The 27,312-nt window shown below is 58.1% G+C and overlaps 1 protein-coding gene across 1 annotated transcript in view; it reads left to right on the top strand.

Moving 5' to 3' along the window:
* The window catches only part of TMCO3 (transmembrane and coiled-coil domains 3), a 33,505-nt gene extending 13,367 nt beyond the window's left edge, over nucleotides 1–20,138 (top strand). The window contains exons 7-12 of the mRNA XM_032881002.1: nucleotides 5,946–6,063; nucleotides 8,849–9,044; nucleotides 12,534–12,684; nucleotides 16,736–16,815; nucleotides 17,930–18,079; nucleotides 19,870–20,138. Coding sequence (XP_032736893.1) covers nucleotides 5,946–6,063; nucleotides 8,849–9,044; nucleotides 12,534–12,684; nucleotides 16,736–16,815; nucleotides 17,930–18,079; nucleotides 19,870–19,983 — 809 coding nt within the window. The 3' untranslated portion in view covers nucleotides 19,984–20,138. The remainder of the gene's footprint in view (nucleotides 1–5,945; nucleotides 6,064–8,848; nucleotides 9,045–12,533; nucleotides 12,685–16,735; nucleotides 16,816–17,929; nucleotides 18,080–19,869) is intronic.
* The last annotated feature ends 7,174 nt before the right edge of the window (nucleotides 20,139–27,312 follow it).

Below are 27,312 nucleotides of genomic sequence, written 5' to 3'. Positions count from 1 at the left end.
ACCAGAGCCGTGGGGCTGGCTTCTCTGGTAAGACCCGCCTCATTGTACAGAGAATTGGTTGGGGGCTACGGGCTCCTGGTGTCATCTGCGGCCACACACAGCACCCCGCTGCCTGACACCGGGAGTTTTGCACCAGAGGCTGGGAAACATCACACATAGTCTCGTGTCTTCTGCTGCTTCGTGAGCCAGCGGGTCATGGATACAGCCTCCTGGCTTGGAACTGGACTAGTTGGTGGTCTCGTCTGTGGAGGCCCCAGTGTCCCCATAGCCCTGTGATTAGGACCACTCCTCATAAGACCCACGTGACAGAGGTGAAGGGGGCCGTCACGGTGAAGTAGGAGGATGAAAACAACTTGCATCAGGGCCCACACGCTGGGTGCCGGTGTGTGTGAGGCCGTCGCCAGCTAGGAGAGACCCGTGACACCCGGTGTCAGGATGCGGACAGGTCTCCTAACCCTGTAAGCTGAGCATGCTGGAGCAGACGTAAGTGAAGGAATCACACCTATTCAGTTCGCACAAAGATAGGACACAGTGTAGACAGAAGACATAGAAAAGAAAGCCACGAGATGAGGCGGGGAGAAGCGCTAAGAGGCTCAGGACGGATCCGGTAGTGGTCCTGGAAGAACAGAGCGGAGGAAACCGCCATTAGCATTCAGACTTGAAGAACCGTGTGAGCCTTTAGCTTGAACGTAGCACTCCAGAACCGAGCAGGAAACAGGAGGATAAATGTACTCTCGGCACATTCCAGTACAACAGCAGGGCTCCAGGGACCAAGGGGGAGGGCTTGACACCTGCCCAAGAACACAGGTGACCCACACACCTCCACCACGCACGGTGGTCGTGCCCATCCGAGCTGTCACCAAGGAGCCGGTGGAAGGGAAGTCGTCGTCAGACACGCACAGGCCCCGGGGCGTGGCGGCCCGTCTCTCCCCGCACTGAGCGCTGGGCAGGGAAGGCAGAGGAGCACAGCCACGCGTGTTTCCAGGCTCACAGATTCCGTTCGCCTCCTCCAGAACGTGCCTCCTGTGTTTCACGTAGGGGCTGTCAGGAGGAGGCTCTCTCACGTTGTAGAAGGCCTGCCTGGAGCTCGAGCTGTGGGAACGGGGGTGCTGCCAGGGTTGCAGGTTTGGGAGGTGGGTGGACATACTGACAGACTTGGGCTTTGTGGACGTGTGTAATGAAGCTCACAGGATAACACACAGTACCTGCAGAGCCGGTAGAAAATGTCATTTGGGGGAAGAAAAGCTTTGATTTATAATGGCCACACAAAATAATTTGGGAGTAAATCTCTGAAAAGATGTGTGTGTGACCTTTGAGGACAAAAGTACCAAATGTTACTGAGGAGAGAGCCTGTGCTCATGACGAGAAGACTTAATACGTAAAGACATCGTGACTCCCAAGTTTACAAGCTCCCGTCTACTTCAGTAAAGATCTGACAGGTTTTTTCTTGAAACTCGGTGAGCTGAGCCTACAGTTTATTTGTTAAGAGCAAAGGCCGAGAATAGCCAATAATAATTGGAAGTGTGGGGCTTGGGCAGCAGATGACAAGCCCTGAGGTCCTGTCCCTGCACTCGGGCAGCACCCTGTGTCCAGGCCAGATGGGGCAGGAGGGGGATGGGCAGCCAGGCGCACACATGCGCGGGGAGCGTGTGGGTGGCTGGGTGGGTGGGAATTAGTTGTGCTTAAGGACGAAGAGAATCAGAGTCCTCGCTTGAGCCGTGCACCAGAGCAGCTCGATGTGGGTTTAACCCCTCAATGTGCAGGGCAGAACTTCAGAGCCGCTACCCTGTGACCTCAGGGTGGAAAGGATTGCTGAACTCGAGATGCAGAATCCAGAAGAAAGAATGTCGACAAATCTGAACACATGGAACCTTGCAAAACTTCTGCTAAAAAGGCGTTCTTTAGAAGCTGCGGGCTAAGAGCAGACAGTTGCTACGTATGTAAGGGGTGCAAAGAAGTAATGCTTCGTACGCATCAGGAACTTCAACAGTAACCCGAACAGAAGGCACCCAAATGAGAATGGGCCGATATCCTGGTGGCAAGCTCAGGGAGGAGAAGATGTGCGTCATGGATAGGGGTGAAGAAGGACTCAGTGGTGGTTGGGGAACACAGGTGTGGGCCAGCCCGCGCATGTGCCAGCCTGGAGCCCCGACCGTGTGTCCTGTGTTGGCAGGAGTGTGGGCCCTTGCACTGTCAGAGTGTGAGCTGGGTCAGGGCTTAAGGGAACACTTCCACAAACAGAAGTTTCCGTTTCTAGAGACACGTCCTAGAAAGCTCTTCAAATGTGAAAGAATATTCAAAACAATTTTTTTTTGAGATTTAATTAAAAGTGAGAGAGAGCAGAGGGAGAGACAGAGGGAGAAACAGACTGCCTGCTAAGCGGGGAGCCCCACCAGGACGTGGGACTCAATCCCAGGACTCCAGATCATCACCAGAGCCATTGGCAAGCACTTAACCAACTGAACCCCCCAGGCGCCCCCAAAACAATGATTCTTGATAGTAAAAATTTAAGTAATCTGAGTGTTTAGTAACACAACGGGTAGTTAGATTACGGTGTGTTCGTATATACTGGAGTACTGCAGATGTAAAAATGAATTAATCGTTATGCTGTCAAGGAAGAAATACAAAATACAGAAGACGTCTCGTCTGATGTAATTTACGGAAAGTTTGAAATTGTGCAAAGCTGTGTCCTCAGAGATGCACCCTGAGAGCAGAAGGAGGTGCGTGCCCAAGGGTGACGCCCCGTATCTTCACGTGTGGGTGTGGTGTTGCCCAGATTCTCCTTTTCCACTTCTTAAGGGTTCGGGCTCGTCCATTGGATAGTGGGGCCCAGACCCCCAAGGAGTCAGTAGGTAGCTCCAGCCTTCCACACTCATGAAGGGTCAGGCAGCCAGAGGTCATGGTAGCAGCTTGATCATGATGAAAGGTGACACAGAAGATGTGGCAATGGTGACTTTTGGTCCCCTTCCCCAGAATGAGACTTGCTACCAGCCCCATGCTACATGGACTCAGAGGCCTCCCTGGGAAACACCAGCCCGCAAGAGACCCCTACACTGTGACCTCGCTGTACCCTTGCCCAGGTGGACCACACTCGTCTGTGGGAGTAGTATGGACAGGGTAGGGCACAAGGCCGGGGGGAGGCCGGGAGTGGCGATGAAAGGGGAATCTCCTCGTGAGCACAGAGCAAGGGGAGGGGGTGCTCCCGAAAGTGCTGGAGTGTCCAGCACAGCGTGCTTGCAGGAGTGGGAACACTGGAAACCCCAGTGCCCATCGACTGGGGAATGGGCAAATTGCTGTATTCTCTAGCAGTTTTACTTTTTTATTTTTCATTTTTTTAAAGATTTTATTTATTTGAAAGAGAGAGAGAGAGAGATAGCGAGAGAGGGAGCACAAGCAGGGGGAGCAGGAGAGGGAGAAGCAGGCTTCCCGCTGAGCAGGGAGTCCGACGCAGGGCTCGATCCCAGGAACCCAGGATCCTGACCCAACATGAAGCCAGGCAGTTAACGACTGAGCCACCAGGCACCCCTCTCTAGCAGTTTTATTTTTATTTATTTAATTTTTAAAGACTTTATTTATTTGACAGAGATCACAAGCAGGCAGAGAGAGAGGAGGAAGCAGGCCTCCCCTCGAGCAGAGAGCCTGGTGTGGGGCTCCATCCCAGGACCCTGGGATCATGACCTGAGCTGAAGGCAGAGGCTTAACCCACTGAGCCACCCAGGCGCCCCCTCTCTAGCGGTTTTTAAGAAAATCTTTACGCATCAGCAGTGGGTAATTTTCGGACATAACGGAGAGCAGAAACAAAAACCAAGTTGCCGAAGCTTTGACTCTATCACATAGAGTTTGTAATCGCAAAGTCAACCGAGTGGTGTTCCCAGCTACCTACGTGTTAAAACCCTCGAGGAAACAATCCGCGTGAGAACTAAGGCGCTGATTGGGGGTGTGGCAGCAGGGGCCCAGCTGCCCACGGGGGCTTGCTGGGAGTCGCCGCAATGTCTCCAGGACCTTACTTCTCAAACATCTGAACCAGTGTCTCACACGTTTTCGGTGTAGCAACGCGCAGTAACGGGTCTGTGGGTATTCCTCATGTTCTTGGTTTTCCTTACACTTAAAGCATTTAATGAAAGAGATAGAAACAGGAGAGAAAATAAATGCTATAGTAGCGATAAACAGAAATTAAACTTAATGCAAAATGCAGACAGATGAAGAAATACTCAAAGTGGCATCTCTAATTTTTAGTAGTTCAGTCGGGGTAATCCCGTCCGTCTCGTGACCACACCGCTTGCCTTCCCCACGAGTCACTGCAGTGGGCGTGCGTCCCCTCCCGTCCGGCCTTCTCTGCAGGGGCGTCCTGAGTACAGGCTTGCGGGGGCCTGCGCCCTGTCCCGTGTTGCCTGCCTCCTGGTGGTGTTCGTGCCCACTGAATGAAGACCTTGGACTATGAACCAGTGAGAGGCAAAGAACAGAACTTAAAAACCATCTAGAAAGTGCTGGCGGTTTGTCATCAAAGACGATTTCTAAAAAGTATGGTGTGACTAGAGGTTTTGTATTTCCTCAAAATCAAGAAGCAGCAGCGGCACGGGCACAGGGCTGAGCTCCCTTATCTCGTGTGAGGACTTGGGGAGGACGACGGCCCTGTCATTGCGAGCACAGGACCTAGCAGATTCCCCAAGGTCAGGAGAGAGTCAGGGCTCGTGAACCCACCTAGGTGTTTGTTGAAGGTGTCGCACTCCTCCCATATTTGTTGTGAGGGAAGGGTTCTTGCTACTGAGATGTGCGACCCTCAGGGACACAGCAACAAGCAGGGGGGTTACACATTCAGAATGCTGTAAAACCCTAAGAAGAGATTCTCTATTCTCCAGAAATTTAACTTTGCATGGGAAATAGACGCAGCCTCCTGGAAGGATCAGCTGTGTCTTTTGCTGGTGTTAAGGGATTTTTATTTTATTTGGTCTGTTCCTTCTTTCCGTAAGGTTATCAGAGTGGCCTTTAAGTATCTGTTCGTAGGAGTAGGTTTTTTTCTTTTTTTAAGAAAAAGAACAGCTTATTTTATGAGGATGGGGGTGGAGAACATGACAGTTGAGTTCTTAGAAACACATTTTAAAAGATTGGTCCAGGGCTGCCCGGCCTGGGTGGCTCAGCCAGTTACACATCTTCCTTTGGCTCTGGTTTTGGTCCTGGGGTCCTAGGATCGAGCCCCACGTCAGGCTTCCTGTCCAGCAGGGAGCCTGCTTCTCTCTCTGCCCCTGCCGCCCCCCCCACTTGTGCTTTCTTGCTCCCTTGTTTTCTCAAACAAATAAAATCTTTTAAAAAAAAGGAAACAAAAAGTTGGGCCCAAAGCCAGAACTGCTGGTTGACTATGGAGATGTCGGGGGCCCATGTGACACATTAGGTAGGAAAATGGTACCCGTGTCCCATCGTCTTTGCAGAGGAGCGACGTAGTCCCTTCAGGCCCTGGCTGTGGCCTTTCTGTTTGTCCACCTGGTGCCCCAGTGTTCTTAGCAGAGCTGCCTTTGTCTCAGGGACAGGTGGCCAGTGGTGCCGAGAGCGGGCTGGACGTGCGAGCAGGAGGGGGCAGGCCGGGTCCCCTGCATCGCTTCGGGGAGCAGTAAAGGCTGGCCGTGAGCTGCTTCCCCTGCTCTGGGGACGCAGTGAAATTGGCCATCCGGGCCGTCACCTTCTTGTGTCCACGCCTTCTTTGTACGATGGCGTTTTTCCCTGTAATCATATAAGTAAAAGATAGTTCCTATAAAGTGGAGGTTTTCTTTACGAAAAGTTTTTAAGATGTTTCCGTGTTTGCTCTCCAAGAGATTTTCACGTCTGCATGCGTTCTGTGAAGGCGTCGGAAGTGTGGGAATTATTTTGGAGATTTGCACGATGCTTGTGTTTCAGCCCGGGACACTTTCTCTCTCTAACCCTGTGCTACCGGTGGGCTTTCCGTCCGGCAGGTGACGTCGACTACGGCGCGGTGCTGCTCGGGATGCTCGTGGTGCAGGACGTGCAGCTGGGGCTGCTCATCGCCGGCATGCCCACCCTCATCCAGGCCGGAGCCGGCTCCCACTCCAGGTGCGCGCCGTCCCCGCTGTGCTGCCCGCTGCCCGGCCCTGCGTCTGTCGCCCCGGCAAGCTACCGGGCCGCGCCGGTGCTCCGTGTGGTGGTCGAGGACGGGCGGGGGTCACTCCCTGACAGTAGTTGGGAGCAGACGGGCTGAGAGAGAAGAGCGCTTACAGCCGTGCGGGAGCGGGGAGTGGGGGCCGCCCGCGCGAAGGACGTGTGCGTGGGACTGCGTGCGCGCGCGTGCGTGTGTGCGTGCGCGTGCGTGCGCGTGTGCGCGCGCGCGCCATCGTGGGCTCTCGTCGTTCGTGTCTCCGCTGGTGCCGTTTCGCCGGGTCCTTCCTCCCCTCCGGCCAGAACGTCGTCCCGGAACCCGAGCTGCCCTTGCTTCGGTTCACGTGGACAGAGAAGTCGGAAGGGAAAGCGGAAGAATACGTTGACGCCGAAAGCCGCAGGCTCTGCGGCGCGCACAGCCCGTTGCGGGAACGCCCGCCGGGAGGGGAATCGCTCGGACGGTGCGCGGAGCCCCTTGTGCTGACCCCGGTCCCTTCTGGCTCCTCTCACCCGGGGCCGCCTCGCCTGGCGCGGCGCCAGGCCGCGGCGCCGGGCCCCGTTAAGCAGCGCGAGAGCGCGCGTTCCTGCGCTCCTCGTGGCGGGGGGGCCTCCGCTGCTCCTTCGCGGGACGGGCACGCGCACCCGGGGCTTCGGTAGGTGTTCGCGGGGCTAGGGAGGCTCCCTTCCAGGTTTGCGGACGGTGTCCGCTGTTGGCGCTCCCTTCCGGCCGGTGCCGCCCCGCGCGTCTCGGCGCGGTCCCGGGCAGCTGGGTCGGCCGCGAGACCGGCCGTGAGCAGCGAGGGCGAGTCCCACGTGCGCCTGTGCCCTGGGACCTCCCGGTGCGATCCTGTCGCCTGCGCTCGTGAGCGACACTGGTGTGCGACCCTTCCTGGTTTGGTGGTCGCGGAGTACCAGCCCCCTGAGACCGTCGGGACGTGCTCCTTGTCCCTGTTTTCCCGAAAACGTGGTCCAAAGCTGCGGCTGCTTCCTCCTTGGTATCTGGTAGAATCCTCCGCTGGAGCCTGTCTTGAGATTTCTTTGCGGGCGTTTTCCTTCGGTTACAGATTCAGTCGGCCTAGCGGTCCCGTTCAGGTCATGGGTTGCCACAGCTGGATTTCCGCGAGAGGTGGTCCGTGCCGCCTCGTTCGTCGGTTTGTTTGTGTAGAACTGTGGGTCGGTTCCTTTATCATCCGTTTGGTGTCTGTCGGATCCCTTTTGCTCCCCATCTTCTCTTTTTCTTGGTCAGTCTTTCTAGAGCTTTGGCAGTTTTATTAGTCTCTTCAGATCACCACCGTTGTTTCACTGGTTTTCCCTCTTTGTTTTTCTGTTTTTAATTTCGTTGGTTTCCACCCCCCTCCTTTTTTTACATATTTTTTTTCCTTTCCTTCTTTTTTTTTTCCTTCACTTTGGGTTTATTTTGCTCTTATATTTTTCTAGGTTCTTGTGTTGTGAACATAGGTTATTGATTTGAAGCCTTTTTTCTTTTCTACTATACTGAGTGCTACAAATTTTCCTTGCAGCTCTGTCTTAGCTGCGTTTCTTTTATTGTCATATATTGCATTTTTATCTTCATTCAGCTCAGTTATTGTAAAACATTTCCTTTGATGCTTCCTCTTCTACCTGTGGATTACTTAGAAGTCTGATGCGTAATTTCCATGTGTTCATGGAGATTTTCCTGTTCTCTTTGTCTTACTGATTTCTAGTTTGATTCCACTGTGGTCACGGAACAAACAGTCTTTGTATGATTTTAACTCTCCTAAGTTTGTTGAGGTGTTTATCTTGTGGACTCAGATATGGTCTGTGGTACGTGCTCCCAAGTCACTTGAAAACAAAATGTGTATTACGTGCAGGCCTGCCGGGACTCGGCCCCCGCGTCCATACGCTGGCCTCCCTCGTGGGGAACCCGTGAGGAGCCTTCCACCGGGAGGGCGCTCGAGCCCTGCTGGGTCTCCTTCCCCCACGTGATCTGTCGTGCGCGACTTGACGTTCGTGCCCATTGCTGCTAGTTTAAGCTTTGACTACAGCGATGAATTCTCACCTAGTAATCAGATCAGTGTTCTCCCACTGAGAACTTTTAAACCAGAATTTTAGACTAAATCGTTTCGTAAATATGAACTAAGTTTTCAAAAATAAATTTAATTAAGTGAAAAACACGCGTACTCCTTGTAAAAATAAACACGCAGTAGTGCCTTTCCCCTGTGAGTTTTTTGACTGAGATCTAGAATACTTTCCGAGAAGTAAATAGCGTATTCTAATAGGAGCTCAGCCCCAAATCCTGTTCTCTGAGATGAAGTGACCCACAGGAAATTCGGGGTTCTGGCTTGGCCACGAGGGGCTGTTCGGTGGCAGGTCTCTGGGGTCGTGTGGCTGGACCGCGAGTGCTGAGCCTGCAGGGTGACGGTCGCCTCGGGAGGAATTTCGAGTGGGGGTTAGTTCCGGGTGAGGAGTTCTGTCCCAGTCACTGAGCCGTGTGAGCTGCGGTCAGGAGTCCTCATGCCCCATAACACGTATTTGCTTCAAAGTTGATGGCAAAACAGTTGAGCTTGCATATTTGAGTCAAAGAATCAGTTTGAACCAAGTTGTTTAGAATTAATGTGATTGATAGGTTTTTAGTATTTGGAAATAAAAATGATTTGGGAAATTTATTTTGTGACGTCAGAGAAAAACGAGTGGAAGCCCATTTTATTGGGTGTTAGGGAAGGGTGTTCTGGAGGTGAAATAACACCCCTTTCTTCTCTCCTAGCGTTGTCATGGAGACTCTGCGGATCCTGGCTTTGGTCGGTCAGAGCCTCTTCTCGCTGGCTGCCGCCTTTCTTCTGTGTCTTGTTGTAAAGACTTACCTCATTGGACCATATTATCGGAAACTGCATGTGGAAGGCAAAGGGAACAAAGAAATCCTTATCTTAGGAATCTCTGCTTTCATCTTTTTAATGTTAATGGTAATTCTCAAAATACCTGTTACTTACATACTGACTTGAAAGCTTATGATCAGTTCTTTATCTTTTTAATTTAATGTAGTTGAAATATTTGAAACACATGGTTGTATTTTTATTTTATGCACAGTCATTACTCTCCCCCTTAGTATTAATACAACAAGCTAAACCTGTTTGTTCCCGTACTTTTCAGGATTTTATTTTTGAGAGCGAATGAGTCGGGGAGGAGCAGAGGGAGAAGCAGGCTCCCCGCTGAGCAGGGAGCCTGACGTGGGACTCGATCCCGGGACCCTGAGATCTTGACCTGAACAGCAGACTGAGCGTCCCAGGTGCCCCCATTCATTAGGCACTTGGCGGAAAGGGCTCCTCGGGTGTGGGACTGCAGGAGGTCTGCCTGGCTGCGAGAGCCGCGTGGACTGCCGGCATCACCCGCGCTACACTGTCCCAGACTTTCGGACAGCTCTGTGTCCGAAATCGGATTAACTGTTTAGAACAGTTTTTGGTCCTATCCGGTGATGACAAAGCTGGTCAGCAGTGTAACTTCTTTTGCCATAATGTGAAAATTTGAAAAAGAAAATAGGTTCATTTTAGAAGCAGCCTTCTTATTTAAAGGACATACTCCTAACGAGAGAACGGGGGAGAGGCGGTTAGAGCCCCGCAAACAGTCCACGGCGCTGGCGTCGCCTGCAGCCCCGCAGCTGCTCCCCTCACCGGGTTCACCAGAAGCTGAGCTTGGAATGTGCGCAGCGGCTGTCTCACAGCAGCCAGAGCCCCCAGTCCTTCAGCAGGTGCCCGGTTCCACCAGCTGTGGTCCGTCTGCACCAAGAGGACCGCCCAGGTCTGAAACAGCTGGCGTGTGAGTGTCCGGGAACTGTCCCGAGCAGGAGGAGCCAGTCCTGAGGTCACACACTGTGTAATTCCATTCACGTGACGATGACGATGGTAGAACTTCAGAATGGAGGGGAGCTTGCCGGTTGCCAGGCGGTGAGGAGAGGGTGGGGGAAGGACCCTCGTCACGGACCCTTGTGCATGTCAGCACCGTGTTGCGTCCGTAGCCTGGCTGTGATCTCGTGCCCTGATTAGGAAGACGCCACCACTGGGGGGCCGAGCAAGGGGTGTGTGCGACCCCCTTGGATGGTTTCCCACACTGCGGGTGAATCAACACTTCCCTCGAAACTAAAAGGTTAATTTTAATTCAAAGGATTTTAACAAAAACTGTTTCCTTGTGTATGATTTAATCATCGACTAGTATTTTATAATCTTGGCAGAAGTCTGATTGGCTTCTGCTCAAAGCTGCTCACGTGTGTGACGTTTTTCATCTTTCTTACATTGCTTTGTCCATTCTGGAGAATTTCTCTTGACAATGACATTCGGCAAAGCCGAGTTGCCCGGATGACTTCCGTCTGTCGTCCCAGCGGCTGCAGAGGTTCAGCTGGTTTCCTCCTGAGAAGCTGCTCGGGTCCCCACGCGCGTCAGGTGCCGGCCGGCTTGCTCCCGAGACGGTCTTACAGCTCAGGCACCCTCGTTGCGCTGACATAGTGTGACACAGCCCGTCCTCTGTCGTTGGCTCTTAGGCTTGGTTCCCGTTCACGGCCCCCCTTGGCGTGCTCCCGGCTGGGCACGTGGGCGTCAGCTTGCTGGTGCTGAGGTGGGTGCCAGGCAGCCAGGGACGCGCTGTGTCGACCCCCGCGCCACGGAGCCGTCAGGGTCTCCGCGCCCTCCCCATCACCCATGCGGTGTTTCCTCAAGGCTTTGACTCCACGTCCCTCCTGAGCCGCGTGGACGCTCTCCTTGGGGCCGGCCGTCAGAAGCCTCGGGTCGCTTCCTGTTGCATTGGCTGTTTCTCTTACTCATTTGCAGGAATTTTTAACATATTCTGGGAAATTTCTTGTCTTTGCTTCTTTTTACTAAAAATATGTATAACAAAATCAGCCATTTTAGCCCTTTTAACGGAAGCGTACAAGTCTGTGGTTTTCAGCATGTTCACAGCACCGTGCAACGGTCAGCGCTGTCTGAACATTTCCGTCATTGCTCCCCAAAACCCCCACTCCCCCAGGCTCGCCCGTCCCCCCGTGGCACAGTGACTGCGCTCCTGCTCTCTGTGCGCGCGGACTCGCCCGTACGTCCCTGCTCCGAGGGGGCGCCCTGGGTTTCTGCACTCCGCTCCCTTTATGGCCGAAATTCCGTGTCCCACATGTTTGCTTAGTATCTTCTCATCTGTGACTGTCCTTTCCGCTCTCTTCATAGCGTTTTTAATAAACGGAAGTTCTTGATTTTCCTATGCTCCAAGTTCCAGGCTGGGGACGGATGGCGCTCCGCGGCCCCGCGCAGGTTGTGTCTTCCCCGGGTCTCCTGCAGGACGACCTGCTCTGCGGCTTGCCTGAGAGCCGCGGCCGTCGCGGGGCCGGGAGAGCGCGGGGCACGGGGCCGTGCGCGACGTCTGGTGCTGCGTGTGGCTCTCCACGCCGCGCCGGGGCGCAGGTCACCTTGTCAGAAGCCAAGAGGCGTCGAGTGTGTGGGTGTGAGTGCGCTTGTGCGGGTGAGCACAAGGGCATGAGAGTGGGCACACGTGTGTACGAGTGTGTGGTTGTACGTGTGCTCGTGTGAAAGGATAAGTGCGTGTGAGTGTGTGAGCACAAGTGTGCAGGTCTGACTCTCCACTTGCCCCCGCCTGCTGCCCGGCTCCCCAGGCCCTCAGGGGCTCTCCAGCAGCCGCGAGGCCTCGGAGTCCGCTCGGCGTGGGCCGCCACTGCAGGGGCGCGGGTGCAGGGAGAGCCCGGTGCCGGCCTGCGAGCCGTGGCCCGTGAGCGCACGTGTGCGGCCGCTCCCGCGCGGGTTTCTCAGCGGGGCTCCGCGGTGTTTGGTGCGAGGGTCGTGCGTTCTGTGGTGGGGCTCGTCCCGGGCGCGGCTGCGGAGCGAGTTTCCCTCCCGCCCCTCTCTGGTGGCTGCTGGCCTCTGCGCGGCTTCGCTTCCGCAGAGGAAGACACGGCAGCTGCTTTCAGGCCGTTCTGTGTCGGGATCGCCTCCCGGCTTTGCGTTTAACGGCCGTCGCCAGGAGCCCCGGAGCCCGGACCTGGGCGGCGACCCGGCCGCTGCACATGCGGGCGCCCCCGTCTGGGGTCCCGTGCCCTCGGGCTTCGCTGGTCACACTGCCCTCGACATGCCCTTGGCTGGAGACGGGACGGTTTACGTGAACGTGTTTTCTTGGCGTAGTTGGGTAGTCACTGAGTCAGGACAAAGAAAATCTGTCACAAATACTTAAAATAAATTTTCAAAAATGTCATTCAAAAATTTGAATGATTTTTTCAAATTTTAATTTTTTTTTCTTATATGGCAGATTCAACTCACATTCACTTGCTGCGTGTGTCTCCGCTCGTCCCCACAGAGGCCCCTCTGGGGACTTCAAGATGAGCCTTTGCTGTGACGACACACCTGCCTTTGGGCGTGAACCCACCCCTGGCCATGAGTGACATGTGGCCCTTCCGTCTCCCCCAGGTCACGGAGCTGCTGGACGTCTCCATGGAGCTGGGCTGCTTCCTGGCCGGCGCGCTCATCTCTTCCCAAGGCCACATGGTCACCGAGGAGGTCGTGGCTTCCATTGAGCCCATCCGTGACTTCCTGGTTATCATCTTCTTCGCGTCCATAGGTAACCGCCTTGTCACCCTGGGACAGTCACATGGTGGCTGTGAGACTTCTGCGACCTACTCACGTATTTGGGTCTGTGCAGCCAGAACAGCCCCAGAGTAGTTGGGGTCTGCAGAGAGATCTTAATAGAAAGGGGGCATTTGCACTCGGGAACGTTAACTTGTTGATCAGCGGCCATGGTCCGGGGGTTCTCGGATGCCCTCGGGGAGGACGACCCCACCTTCGACTCCGTGGGAAAGGCACAGGTGCCCAGCAGGTTAGCAGCTTAAAGTCAGCCCCAAACAGGATGTTTGGGAGGGAAGATTGACTTCGATGCCAGAAAACTCAGCTGCCCGGTGGAGGTCGCTGCTCTGCCAGTGCCCTCTGCCGGGCGTCTCTTCACCTGGGGTGCCCACGCAGCGGCCGCCTTCCGGCCAGGAAGCTCCTGTACCACGCCTGCACCCGCTGAGGGGCTCAGGGCCGCCCCAGCGAGACCCAGAACCTCAAAGAGCGTGGGCGGCCGGCCCTGAGAGCAGGGTGCAGGGTGGGAGACCGCCTGTCACCGGGCGAGAGGAGACCCTTCGCGGCTGCTCTAGGGATGGGTGTCCGTGGTGTTCCGAGAGAACCTTCTCGCCCACACGTGCCCCTCACGCTGCCCCCTTTCCCGTCCGTCCCCGTCCCGTCCCTTGTCCTCTGTCCTTGTGTCTGGGTCTGTGTGTCTCTGTCCCTCCTGCCCCCCAGGTCCCCTCATCCTGCTCTCCCCCTTCCGACCGCTGCTTCTCCAGGCGAGGACCCATGAGGCCGACAGGTGCCAGCTCCCCCTGACTAGGTCCTGGGCCACACTCCCCGGGGCCGCGTTGCAAGGACGCCCGCGTGGCTCGCGTCCTGGCTGGGGGCTGCGGCAGCGTGTGCTGGCTAGACGAGAAACCTGCCGACGCGCTCCGACAGGCACGCTCCGCCCTTCCTCACGTTAGGGTTCTTGACCTGCAGAGATCGCGGGTGCCCAGCCACGGGACGGCGCCGCGTGTTTCTGCTTTGATCCATCACGTTCAGCCGAGAAGTGTGTGCATCCTCCCGCCACTCCGGCCTGGGCCTTTCTCTTTAGGGTTCTGAGCAGCACAGAAGTGTTCTGTTTGGGACGATGCCTCAGTGACGTGCACACGAACCCGGTCCCTGACCCCTGCCGTGCGTCAGGCCCTGTGGGGCCATAGGACTGGAGGGCCCACGGGCCACAGTCAGTCCTGGGCAGGGCGAGTGACCCTGGGGTCCCAGAACCACAACGGGGGCACCGAGGGCCCTGACCAAGCTCTGAGCAGTGAGACCAGTGTGACCAGCAAAGGGCAGTTTGGGGTCCAGAGTGAATGAGGGCCCCCCCCCGGGGGCTGAATGCTGAGGCAGCAGCCGCTCGGGGAGGGGGTTCAGTGCAGATGGCGGGACCCTCAGAGGGCAGGAGGGCCCCAGGCACGTGTGGTGGGGGTGCAGTGCGGACTCCGCTCCCATGTCCTTGCTCTAGGTGTCGCTGGCTCTGCTCCTCATCACGGCGCAGCTGGCACCTGACTTTGTGAGCCCCGTGTCACTGAGACCCCACCAGACCCATTCCTTTGTGCTGCCTTGTTTTAAAGACTCTTTATCTGAGAGCAAGAGCAGGGGGAGAGGGAGAAGCAGGCTTCACAGTGAGCAGGGATTCGGACACGGGGCTCGATTCCGGGACCCCGAGACCTGAGCCAAAGGCAGGCGCTTCCCCAGCTGAGCCCCCTAGGCGTCTTCATTCATGTTGTATTGTTGAGTATTTGAGCCATGGCTCTGGCTGCCCAAACGCAGGCCAGCGTCCGGCCGACCGTGGAGCTGAGGGGGCCTCTTCCTGGTCTGCAGGTGGTTGTCTGCTTACTGGGTCCCCATGTGTCCTTTCCTGGGACACAGTGTGCTCGGGGACAGACACCGAGATGGAGAGATGGACACATGGAGACAAAGGAAGGGATGCAGGAGAGGACTCCCGCGTCCCCTTCTCTTACGAGGACACTAGTCTGCCCGGCTCAGGCAGCCACCCTGTGACCTCTTGTCACCCTTAGTACCCCCGGAAGCCATCTCCGGATGCAGTCACATGGGCTTGTGGCCTCAGCATGTGAACTGGGGCAGCTTGGTCAGGGCAGCTCTAGAGGCAGCATGGAGTGGAGGTGACCAGGCCCGTGTGGCCCTCTACCACCCTGCACAACCACGGTGATGAGTCCCCCGTCACTTCTCATCTTAAGGATGAAGCCCGTGACATGTTTTTTTTTTGTTTTTTTTTTTTAAGATTTTATTTGTTGGGACAGAGAGCGAGCATGAGAGAGGAGAAGGTCAGAGGGAGAAGCAGACTCCCCGTGGAGCAGGGAGCCTGATGCGGTGCTCGATCCCACGACCCCGGGATCATGACCCGAGCTGAAGGCAGTTGCCCAACCAACTGAGCCACCCAGGCATCCTTTTTTTTTTTTAACATGTTTCTTGTTACAGACTTTTTGCTGAGGATTTCATCCTCGGATCCCCTCCCTGAGACACAGAGAGGAATTCAGACGTGGGCACGGCCCCTCCTCATTCTCGGAGGCGCCTGGAGGCCGGTGTGGGCCCCAGTGGGGTGGGACGGCTCCCCCCCAACATCGGCGGGTCTAGTGCGCGCTCGAGGTGACCGTGGGGCTGGTGTGGACGGACAGACCGCCTGCCGCGTTCTGGTTCCCGTGCTGAGTTTGCTTGTTTGTCCTGAAGTTCACGTCTGCAGACAGGTCGGGAGGCCCACCACGGTCCATGCTTTGTTGGCGGCGGCCCTGGCGTGGGCGGGCAGGGCCTGTGCCCCTTGTGCTGTCCCAGGAGCATGGGTGGTATCTGTTGAGAGGATGAATGAGTGAATGGCCGTAAGCAGGAAGACTGGTGGCCGCATGCCTCAGCACGGACTTCGTCTCCGTCCCCGAGCCTTGCATACGTGGCGCTCCGCTCACGGCACGGAGGTCGTGAGTGAGCAGTGTCCCCACCAGTGTCCACCGGAGTGGAGACCCTCTGCCGTCTGGCCTGTGTGCCTGGGCCCAGCGCATACTTACCCTTGGGCTAGGGAGGCCCCTGAACCTTGAGGCAAGTCAGCAACACAAGCATCAGGGTGCCTGGTAGGAGATGGGTGGGCAGGGCCCCGCTCCCCAGTCTGGGCCATGCCTGCGGGCCTGGTCGGAGATGCGGGCACAGGAGTGCTCACGCTGGTCACTTCCTACTGCGGGTGACACCGTGACGAGTTGGAGGAGCACAGGTGTAGCCAGAGCTGGTCCGCACCTGTTGTGCCAGCGAGCCGAAGACCCCGGAATCAGCTCCTGCCCTGCCGGGTGTGCCCTGGGCCATGGGGGGTGCTCAGGGAGCACCGCAGGTTGGGGAGGAGGCCGAGGCAGACCTGGGAAGAGGGACTTTGCCGGGAAGGAGGTGGGGCAGGTGCTCTGTCAGCCGCCCCCGTGGAGCAGCAGGGCCATCAAGGGTGGACGTGTCTGCATTCCAGGACGAGAAGGCTGTCTTCTTGGGTTTGTGTTTCTGAGTCAGACGGGTAGACGCAGGCTGCTGAGGGGCCGCGTGTGTTCCTGCTCCGATGTGAGCTCCAGGTGCCACCCTCAGGGGTGTGGGGCCGGCGACCCAGTGAGGAGGGGCTCCCCGGCACGCAGAGCCTCCCAGCAGGCACAGCTTCGGCGGGAAAACTGTTCTCGGGGGTTTTGTCAGGGCGGCGAGTGGCTGCGAGTGGCCAGGCCCCGGAAGTGTCTGCGCCTTGCATGGAATGTTTTCATAAAGGAAAGTGACTCGGCCGCTGCCTGCTGTGCCATTTGCCAAGTGCTGGGGGTGAGGTCTGCTGGAGGATAGCCCTGGGCACCCGGGCTGCTGTCCCGGTGGCCAGCCGGCTCCCGGGCCGCCAGCAGCGTGAGCCATGTGTGCAGGGCCCCATGGGGTCACACTCACCAGGTGACTTTGTCTGGGTCGAGGAAAAAGGAAGCCTGAGCATCACGGTCTCGTGACTGGAGGATGAGGCGGGTGGTCACCCGCGAGAGTGACCGTGTCTGTCCTTTCCCTCATAGGCCTGCACGTGTTCCCCACCTTCGTGGTGTACGAGCTCACCGTCCTGATGGTCCTCACGCTGTCGGTGGTGATCGTGAAGGTATGGGGTCTCTTGGGTGCTTCGCGGCTGGCACGGCACCCGTCATCTTTTATTTATGGGGCACAGAGCCTAACCTCCTACCCGCAGTGACACTGAGTCTGCAAAGCTCCAACAACGCCACTTACCCAGAGCCCCTCCTGCCTCCCAGCAGTCTGGGCACCTGGCAGGGGAGGACCGGGGCCTTGGGGTTTGTTTTCCTTCATTTGCCTCAGAATCGGGTATGTTTGAAATGGGGAGTCACGAAAGCGGAGCCAGGAACGTGACTTGTGGACGTCCCAGGAGGCCCCAGGCCTCAGATGTTCTTCCCGAGCGTGCAGCTCACTGTCGCTGTGTTTTCAAATTATTATAAAATTTTTGCCCACTAAATCGGTGGTTTATTGTAGGAGGATATAACTCAGGAACAGCCAGCTAGAAGAGGTGCCGTGGGCAGGGCCCTGGGGCGGGGCGGGGGCCGCCCAAGCCTGCCCAGGCACCCCCCGAACGTCCCGTTTAGCAGCCGCTGAGGATTCCCTCCCGGCTGCCGGTCCCCCGTGACCGGACACTCTCCAGTTGCCACGGGGTCCCGGGACCTGTCCAGTGGCTGTCTGGCTCTGTAGATTATAGACGTTGACTGAAGATACCGATTTCTGTGAACTGGGGTGGGAGGCGCAGAAGGAGAGGCCGAGAGTCTCACGCAGCAGACTCTGCCCAGCATGGGGCCCCACGGGGGCTTGATCTCACGACCCCACGATCCGGACCCGAGCCCAGATCAAGAGTCGGACACCGAACCGACAGGCGCCCCTGACGTGAAGGAGCCCGCGTCCCAGGCGGCTGCGGCACTCGCCCCACGGGTTCCGGGCTGCGCGCCTCTAGACTCTGCTCACGTGACAGAGATACGGCGCTGTCCTTAGGAAGTCCGGTGTCCTTGAGGGCTGCCCAGGGTCTACCGCTGTTGACTTCGTTTGGGGGAAACCCAGCTGTCTGCTAGTGAGCCTGAGCCTTGGTGTTACTTGGCGTGGTCTCTGTCAGCCACTGTCTGTCCCTTGGGCTCTTCTGCATGTGTCCCCAGTGTGTCAGGCGAGGGCTCCTGCCTGGTTTCTGCTCGGCCGAGGCAGTGACGCAGACATCCCGGCAGTTTGCCCTGGCAGCTCTGGTCTTGTCTCTCCTCCTGCCGAAGAGCAGTCAGTACGTCAAGTGGATCGTGGCCGCGGGGCTGGCGCAGGTCAGCGAGCTCTCCTTCGTGCTGGGGAGCAGAGCGCGCAGAGCGGGCATCATTTCTCGGGAGGTGAGTCTGCACCCACGTTCTGTGTGTGTTTGGGGAGCCCCGGCCCACACACCCCACCCTGGTGTCTGAGCACCCTGCCCGCCGCTGGCGTGGGGCCGGCGCACCGCCTCTGCCCTGGTGTGGAGGGCTGACGCCGTTGTTGCCGCTGCCCCGGCCCCTTGGTATCTCTGGCGAAAAGAGAAAAACCGAGTCTGAAAGCTCCCCGCTAGCTCCTGCATGGCCGTCAGCCCAGCCAAGAGCCCCGGCCTTCCCGGGACCACGTCCGAGAACTCGGGTCCGAACCTGGAGACTGCTGGAAAGGCAGACCTAGAACGCTGTTACGCGAAAGTCCCTGGTTTGTTTTGGTTTTTTTCACAAAATACGTTGCAACACTTGCCTCTGTCAAAGGGTTTGGGTTGCTGTGAGAGGTGCTTCTGAAGACACCGTGTCTCCAAGTTTTAGGGAGTTGGAATGAAAACTTCAATAGAAATGATGAGAAACTGCCTATGTATAAAATACTCGGAGGTTTTTCCTACGCATCAATATATCCCAAAGCTTGGGGTGTCTTTGATCAGCTCCCCCCTTCCCCCACCACAGTTTGAAGTGTGCAGGGCGCTGAGCCTCATGGTGCCTGGAAGGTGAGCCCCCCACCCCCATTTGCCTCCTTCCCCCTCATCTCTGGTCCATTCATCCTGGGCCTGGCCTTCTCGCCGGCCGGCTGGACGCACGCCCACCTGCTGCGGTGCACTTGCCTTGTCGTCCTCTCCAGTCTCGTTCATCTGCCCTTGGAAAACTGGCCGTGAGTTAGAACTTGATAAATACCGTCTGATGACCCCTGGTTGTCACTTTAAATTTGGCCAGCAGGACGTTTGTGCTTGGCTGGTGGGCTGTGGCCCCCACCCCAGGGTCAGTGGGCCACAGTCTGCCATCCACCGTGGTAAGGGAACGTCCTTTAGAGCAGGCTCCGTGTGAGCCCTGAGTGATCTGAGGACCGGTGACGCCGCTGTTCTGGCGGAAGCAGGGTGGACGTTGAAGGGATTCTGCCGTAGACGAGTGGATGAAAGTCGGGTCATGGTGTAGGAGCAGCCAGGAGACCGCACACGCTTCCCCCACGCACTCGGAACCATGGGGACCCGTTCACCAGGCCCATGGTTCCAGCTGAGGGACGGGCCACTCTCAGATTGGGGATTGTGGATGTCCAGGCTCACGGATGCCAGCTTCTACTCAGTAGTTCACTCAAACCTTGCGGGACCCCAGCCCCCTCCTGCACCTGACTTTAGTTTTGCCCTTTCTGTGCACACCTGTGTGAGCCTGTCGGGTGGGGCCTTGAGCCGGGGCAGGCGTTTGCCTGCTGCCCCCTTACAGCGAGCCTACCTCCCGTGGGCACCCTGTTGCCCGTGAGCCCCCCTTCCCCCCGCCACCAGCTGCCTCCAGTAGCCGGCTCTGCACACCCGCACCCTGATTTAGGCCAAGGGAGTACAGAAGCTCCTCTGGGAGCCTGGGACGCGCTGTAAGTGTTCAGACCTCCACGCTTGTCCCCTCGTCCCCACGCGTGTCAGGGAGATGGGATGGGGCTCGGTTTTGAAGAAGCGAGGGCTGAGGAACAACATCCGCGCCCGGGCTCCGTCCGAGACCTGCCCAGAGGCCGCGTGCTCACTTAGCTGGTGGCCTGAGCCCGTGGGCTCCGGTCCCCATCAGGGCGCAGGGCTCCCGCTGCTCCCGTCCACGTGTGCACGCGCCCCTGGCTCTGTGGGGTGTGCGGGGCACCTCCTAGTCCTGCGTGTGGCCGCCAACAGCCTTGCCTGTTGCAGGTGTACCTTCTCGTCCTGAGCGTGACCACACTCAGCCTCTTGCTGGCCCCGGTGCTGTGGCGAGCCGCCATCACCAGGTGTGTGCCTCGGCCGGAGAGACGGTCGAGTCTGTGACGGGAGCGACGGGGACGCGCGGCTTCGGAAGGGAGTCCTGTGTGCGGCCACCCATCCCTGGGGAGCCCTTCGCCTCGGGGACCGAGCACTCCGTGGAGGGGGCTCCCCGTCCGCCGGGCGGGCCGGCCTCCCGCCTTGGTTTCGGGCCGTCCAGAGTAACACATTGCGTCGTCGGTCACGACGTGTTTTGCGGATCGCCTTGACGGTTTTGCCTGGATGTGCCTTTTTTTCCTGAAATTAATGTTCATTTTCTATTGTTATTTCATCAGTTCATGATTTTTTGGTAAAAAAAAAAATCAGAAAGGCTTATTTATTTATTCAACTTCTGTGTTGTAATCTGTTGGCCAATATTTGTTATCAAACATTTCTGTGATGCGAAATTTTAATTCTGGCGGTGAGTTTGGGAAGTTACTTTTAGTCCTTACTGTTTGTTTTCTAAAATAACAAATATCTTTCAAATGTCTGTTTGTTTTTATTACAATAATCTTAAATAAAACACTCACGTCAGTTTGTCTTACGTATGTCATTTACTTGTTTTGAATCCTAAGAATATGCTTGCTTTAATAAAGGTCATTTATAATCAGAGGAGTTAATTGATATTTTTTGGAATTTTTTTAGATTTTCGTATTAAACTAATCTTTGACAGTTTTCAAAGATCAGGATGATTTATACCCTGCCGCATCGTTCTCTGAGAGACCACGTGAATACCGTGCTACTTGCAAAGCCAAGCTGTCACTTTGACTTTTAAAGTATGTTTTGGTTCCTGTATGGCCGGTTTCCGAGAACCCGGGGCCGGGAGATCCGACCCTTACGGGGCTCCCGGGGGGCGCCGTGAGTGGAGTGTCCCGTCAGCATGGGCTTCAGCAGCCGAGCAGTTCAATTCAACCAGCGTCCTTACCGCAGAGGGGCCGCCTGGGGCCCCCGCGACGTCCGCAGACGGGACCCGTGCGCTCTCTGTGGGAGGGAGGGGGTGGCGTCCGGTCTGCTGTGACCCGGTGGCCTTCATCTCTCAGAGCACCTCCGTGCCCTTCCCTCCTGCCGCTGGGTGGGGACGCGCGGGCAGGACGTCCCTCGCACCTGCGCGCGCCCCCGGTGCCGGGCAGGCGGCCTGTGCTCCGGTGGCCTCGAGGCGCCTCTTCTCCCATTTGGCATCCCCAGCGCCCGAGGGCAGAGCCGGGAGCTCGCAGTCGTGAGCGAGAGGGAACCTAAACTGTCGGGCTGACCGAGTTGTCCCCAGGACACGGCGTGGACGTCGCCGAGAGAACGGTGAGCGCAGATGCCAGGAGGATGTGCCTCGGCGGGTGTCTGTCTGCAGGCGCCCTCCCTGCGGGGCTCCGGCCGCAGCACGTGGCCGCTTCACCTTCCTCTCGCCTCTCACGGCGCGTCGTCCACACCGCTGCCGTGCGGCGAGGCCACAGAGCCGTCTCCGGCCCCATCCTCACGCTCCCCTCCTCATCTAGACTTGGGGAGCTCAGCTCTCTCCTCCCCGCCCCCGTGAGCCCCTGCCACGGCCGCCACCAGCGTGTCCTCTGTGCGCGCTGACCGTTCGCCAGAGGACACGTGAGCGTGACACACAGCCTCTTGCTGGCCAGGGATGTCCGCACCTTGGATTTAGAACGTGGTGTCTGGTTTGAGTCTCTTCCTAGCAGATTGACATCTGAGGTGCAGAGCTGAAGGCAGAGGGGAGGGTGGGGACACCACCTGCTGACAGCGAGCGCCTTGCCGTGTCCCCCACACATGTCACCTGGGTGGTCACCGGTCACACCAGAGTTGCTAACCTGACCTCCAGCTCCTCCCACCTCTGGTCCCCACGTGCATCGCACGGCTTCGGACCTGCTGGCAGACTCGCGCGGCCTTTCTCCGACACAGGAGAGCGTTTGTGCATTGCTGGCTGTGGACAAGCAGGCAGGGGAGGGTGCCGAGTGGAGGCAGAGCTCGCGGCCTTGGGGGGAAGATGTGCCAGCGGACGGCCAACTGCTCGGGAGAAAGCAGGTGGGTCAGGGGTGCCCTGGAGCGGTGCAGGGCTCTGGGCTAGCCGTGCTCAGGGGCCAGAGGTCAGTGCATGAGGCTGCCTCCCCCACGGCTCCCAGGCCACAGGTGCCAGATGGGGCAGAGCAGAGCCCCCTGGGGAAAGGACTTGTCTGTCTCCTACCACTAATCCGTGCTGTCAGAGCCCACATGGGGAGACAGCAAGGCTTTGCGCCCCCCCCCCGTCCCCCAGCAGGGCACAGAGGGTGCCAGCACACGCTTTGGACACCACGTCTCCTGCGCCCAGAACAATTCTGGTACGTCAGAGCCCGGGAGGGGGAAGGTGAGGCCCAGGCTGGGGATCAGCTGCAGGGCGGGCATGGGGGCCTTGGTGCCCAGAACCTGCAGGGCACAGGCACGGTGGGGCTGTGGCCCTGGGCAAGGCTGAGACCCCCTGGGCTCAGGCAGGGGCTTCTTCCAGGTGACAGGTGAGGAGCACACAGGTGAGGACGAAAGAGGAGAGGCCCGGGCGCGCAGGCTCCGTGGGGCAGGCAGCTCCTCCGGTGTCCAACTCAGGCTCCTGCAGGCTCCCCGCGGTCCTGGGACGTGGCCGCTGCCCTCAGCGTGACGGTCCTGGGACGTGGCCCTCAGCGTGAGGGTCAGGATGCCCGCCGCTCTGTGGCTCCGAGTCCAGACCTCCTGTGCCTGTGGGCCAGGGCCCCAGAGCTCTCTGTCCCTCCCGCGTGGTGGCGGCCCCAGCCCCTCTGTGTGTCCTTACTAACGCTGAGCCTGGCCCACCCGCGCCTGCCGGCCGCGGCCCAGCTCCCTCCCCTGCCTGCCCTGGGGGCCCAGTCCCTGGCTGCGGGATTGCCAGCTCTGGGCCTCGAGCTCGGACACAGGCCCTGGAGGACTGAGAAGCAGAGGGTGAGCTGAAATGACAGTTGGGTGGTCAGCAAGTCGGCAGACGTCTGTCCTCATGGTTGGAGCTTGTAAAGCTTGAAGGTCGGCCGGCCTTCCCCCCGCCGGAGGCTCTGCTGGAGCCACGACTTCGCAAGGCCACTGGCCCTCCATCCCCGACGCCAGGAAGCCCTCCAGCCTTGGCTGCCACAGGGCCGGGAGCTGGGCCCCGGGGGAGCAGATGGGGGCGCTCCGCTGGGATCACGGGGGGGCCTGCACCTTTGCGGCATGTGCGTTCCTGGTCCTACTGCACCACGCATTGTCGTCCAGCCCCAGGGACTTCCAGAAAGTACCTGCAGCAGCCCCGCAAGAAGGAAATCTCTGGGCTGGGCGAAGGGCTATGGATGCCTGCTTGCTGGTCTCGGGATTCCTGCCTCCCCCTCAGCCTTCCCAGAGGAACAAGGAAGGAGTGGGCTGTTCCCACGAGCTCGCGTCTGCCTTCTGTCCAGCAAGGGTCTCCTCTGGTGTTCAGGCTGCACGCGTCCCCTGACACCTCGTTGCACCAGGAACAAGTTCTTGGCAAGCACTGAAAGGCGACAGCTCCATTTTTGACTTCTCCCGGGTGTGTTTGACCCACTTATCAGTCCCCAAATCCACTCGCATCTGCCATCTGTGCTGGTCTAATTCTGTTATCACGTCCACTTCGCGCTGACGGTTCTCGATCGTCCGTGTTTATTCTGGTCCGACGTCCACAGCTGGACTCACTTGCAGAGAATCTGACCCCCCCCCCCCGAGGGGAAGACGGGGACACTAAGGCTCCGAGCAGTGTTTGGTGGCAAGTGTATGCTGTCCCCGTGGGCTTCCTCAGGTCTGGACCCTCACCTCCTCCCACCGTGTGGGCTTGAGCTTTGGCCTGCCACCCAGTGAACCTGCCTTGTTACCGTGGCCCCAGGACACTGACACAGGCTCCCCTCTTGGGCCCCGCATCTGCGTGGCTACAGGATGACCAGGGACAGTGCTGGGGCCAGCCACCTGCAGGCTCAGCTGGGACCAGGGCCTGGAGGGTCTGCAGAAGCAGCGGCCGGCAGCCATCCCAGTCAGAATAAATGCGTAAAAGCACCTTATTCTGTGACTGTACTTGTGGGTTTAAAAAGGCACCTTTACTTCCCTTAACGGCTGAATGCCCAGAGCACCTTTGGGAACCCCTGGGAGTCCTCTACTGAACCCTAGTGACCTCTGCTCTTGGCCCGGACCTGGCGACGTTTGTGATAAAGGGTGAAGCGGGTCAGGGGAAGCAGCTGCCACACAGCCCACTTGAGAGCGTCCCCTCTCCCCGGCTTCAGCGTGCGGGCCGCCTTCTTCTCCTGAGTCGCCGCGCTCGTGCCGCCCGCCGTGTGGGGCTCAAGCCCCTGCTGCCCCCGGCAGACCCCCGGCTGAGTTCCCGTCAGCTGGAGTGAGGCCAGGGCCCCCACCCAGCACACAGCTCATTCTCTCTCTGGCCACGTGGGCGAGGGCGGAAGCCCCCATTTAGGTCACCAGTCGGGGCTGGTTCTGTGTCTGGCTCCCCGGAGGGTGCTGCTGAGGGGGCTTGACCCCTTTCTTCCCCATAGCCTGAGGCTCTGAGACTGTGGGCAGCAGGGATTGGTGGGATGGGGTGGGGGCAGCACTGGCCACCAGCCCTGCTGGGTCTGGGGACTCTGGGGACATCATCTACCAGATGCCATGTGGAAAGAAGGACACGGAGCAGGTGGGTCTGTTTGAGGTTCCCTGGCTAAAGCCCCCGTATTCCCAGGGGGTTGTGCGGAAGCCTTTTGCCTGGGAGGCTGGGGGTTCCCTCACCGTCCCGGTGGGGGTTAGGTGGGTCATTGAGCGCACGCCATGTTCTTGCCGTGGGGCCATTCCCAGTCGGAGAAAGGGAAGGCGCCCTGGGCTATGCCTGGGGGTGTCTGAAGGCGCCCCGCGGCTGCCCGCTGCTGCCGCAGACCCGCCTGACCTTGACCCTGGCTCCGGCTCCACCCCCAGCCTTCCCCCTGCCAGCCGCCCTCTGTGGTTTGGGCCAGACACCCCTGAGGCCTGGGTAGCAAGTGAGAATCTAAACATCGCCTTGGTGTCCCCTTGAAAGGCTGAGCCCTGGCCAACTCCGTGGCTCTCTCCTCGCCAACCGCACTGGCCCCCAGTTGGGGCTGTTCTCGATTTCTAACTTGGTTTCCAGTTCAGTTCCCTCTGGGCCTGTTTTCCTGGGTCGTCAGCAGAACAGATCTCAGCTCTTCCAGCCGGCAGCCCCCGCCGACACCCACACGCCTCCTCTCCCTCACCCTGTGGGTCCCGGCCGCCGCCCACCCGCCCCGACAGGCTCCAGGCCGCTCCATGGCCCATGTCCTTTGTCCATTGGCCAAAGGGGGTCGTTAGACTAGACGTTTCTCGGCTGCTGGGACACCAAAGAAGGAAGAGCATCGAGGACAGAAGGCAGCACAGCTGAGATTAAGCCACAGACACCCTCGCGCTGCCCAGTGGGCGGCCCCTCGACGGTGGCCTGGGGCGGGGGTCGGGGGTGCGTGAGGGGCCGAGGCAGGTGGGCTGGGGTGCAGCGCCCAGTGGGCAGGGGTGGGGACTGAAGTAACGGCGAGATGGCTCAGGCGTTGGACCTCGGGTGGACGGACCGGGGTAGTCATGACCTCTGTCCCCACACAGCCCCGCGGGTGCGTGCTTGGCTCACGGCGCTCGTCTGCCCAACAGGAGTGCGAGGGCGGCCCCAGTCCTTGGAGGACCCCCTCTCCCCAGAGAAGCTTCTCCTCCCGCAGGTCTGGTGCTTTCCGTCCTCTCCGTCCTCTCCGTCCTCTCCCGCCTCTCGATCTCGTCTTCTCTCTCCCGCACGAAGCGCGGACTCGGAGTCTGGTGCTTCTCCGCTGTCAGCCCGTGGGCGTGAGGACGATGTCCTCATTCCCGTTCGGGGCCACTTGTCCTCTTGCGGGATGCACGTCACGCTTGTTTGGTCTCCTGCTGTCGGTTTCGGGCTTCTGCTAGTGTAAGTCCGGACGCCAAGTGTACCCTGGGTACACCCCCGAGGCCGCTGGCTGGGCAGAAGGCTATGGGAACGCTCAACCTGCTGAGAAAATGCCAAGTTATTTTCAGAGACGAGGGCCTCCGTTTCCGTCCCCGCTGGCTGTGCGGACGGGACGCCACGTCTGCAGCCTTCCCAGCACTGGGTGGCCAGACACCCTTAGAACGCACATCGAGTGGCTACGAACCGATTTCCGCGTGGGGTCTTTGCTTCCTTTTCCCTGATCGTTAATGACTAAGCCTCCGTTCAGATGTGTGTCTAGTGGCCAGTCTCCGGACGGACAGCCGGTCTCTGAGCAGCGGGTCCTCCACTGAACTCTTCCGCAGTTGCCGCACCTTCTGTGCAGAGCTCCTCTGTGTTTCATTAGCTTTGTTCCTGGGTATCTTACATTTTTGATCTATTCCTCAATGACACCTTAAGAAGCTTCCCATTGTAGTATAACACACCTCCCTAAAGGTGCAAATATCACGAGTTTGCGGCTTAATGAATTTTCACTGAACACACCTGTTTCACCTACAGCAGCTCAGAAGTAGCAGGCCGGCCCCCAGAGACCGAGCAGGGAGCTGTCTTCCCTTCCATGCAATGCTTTTTTCCCCCTTTCTTCCTTCCGTTTTAAGACTTTATTTATTTATTTGAGAGAGAGCAGAGAGAGAGCACATGAGGGGTGGGGAGCGGCAGAGGGAGCGGGAGAAAGGGGCTCCCCGCTGAGCAGGGAGCTGACTCCGGCCTCGATCCCAGAACACTGGGATCACGACCCAAGCCCAAGGCAGACGCTTCACTGACTGAGCCTCCCCGGCGCTCCTCTTCTGTTCATTTCTGCCCCCACGAGTAGCCACAGGTCACCTCGCTCACGCTTGCTTACTGGGTACGTTGTCATAATGGACTCCCACAAAATGGAGGCTTTCGGTCAGGGGGGCTTTTCCTCAAAGCAGTGTGAGGAAGTCGACCCAAGTGTCGTCTGCTCAGGGACGCTCCTCCCAAGCGTGCCTATATCACAGCTTTTCCTTCTGTTCAGGGACGTTGGGCCTGCGTCGCTGGGGCCGTTACACACAGGGCTCCTGGCCGTGCTCTCGTGTCTCCGGGGACCCACGTGCTTGTGCGTCGCAGATGCGCCCTCGGAACGCAGTTGCCGGTCCCACAGCGCAGGTAAGCTCGACTTCATGAGAAAATGCCGGGCAGTTTTCCCAAGAGATTTTAGCATTTTACTCCTAGCAGCAAGGTCTGACAGTCCCAGTTTTACCACATTTTTATCAACAGGTTTTATTACCAGCCCCTTGGTTTTGGGTGTGAAATGGTACCCTACCATGGTTTTAATTTGCATTTTCCTGATGGCTAAGGAAGTTGGGAACATTTTCACATGCTTCTTAACCCTTCAGATTTCTTCTTTAATACCGTGAGCTTAC

This window comes from Lontra canadensis, unplaced genomic scaffold (assembly GCF_010015895.1).
Source record: "Lontra canadensis isolate GAN:19392208 unplaced genomic scaffold, GSC_riverotter_1.0 scaffold73, whole genome shotgun sequence".
In the NCBI taxonomy this organism is placed as follows: domain Eukaryota; kingdom Metazoa; phylum Chordata; class Mammalia; order Carnivora; family Mustelidae; genus Lontra; species Lontra canadensis.
This window is presented reverse-complemented; position numbering and strand designations above follow the sequence as displayed.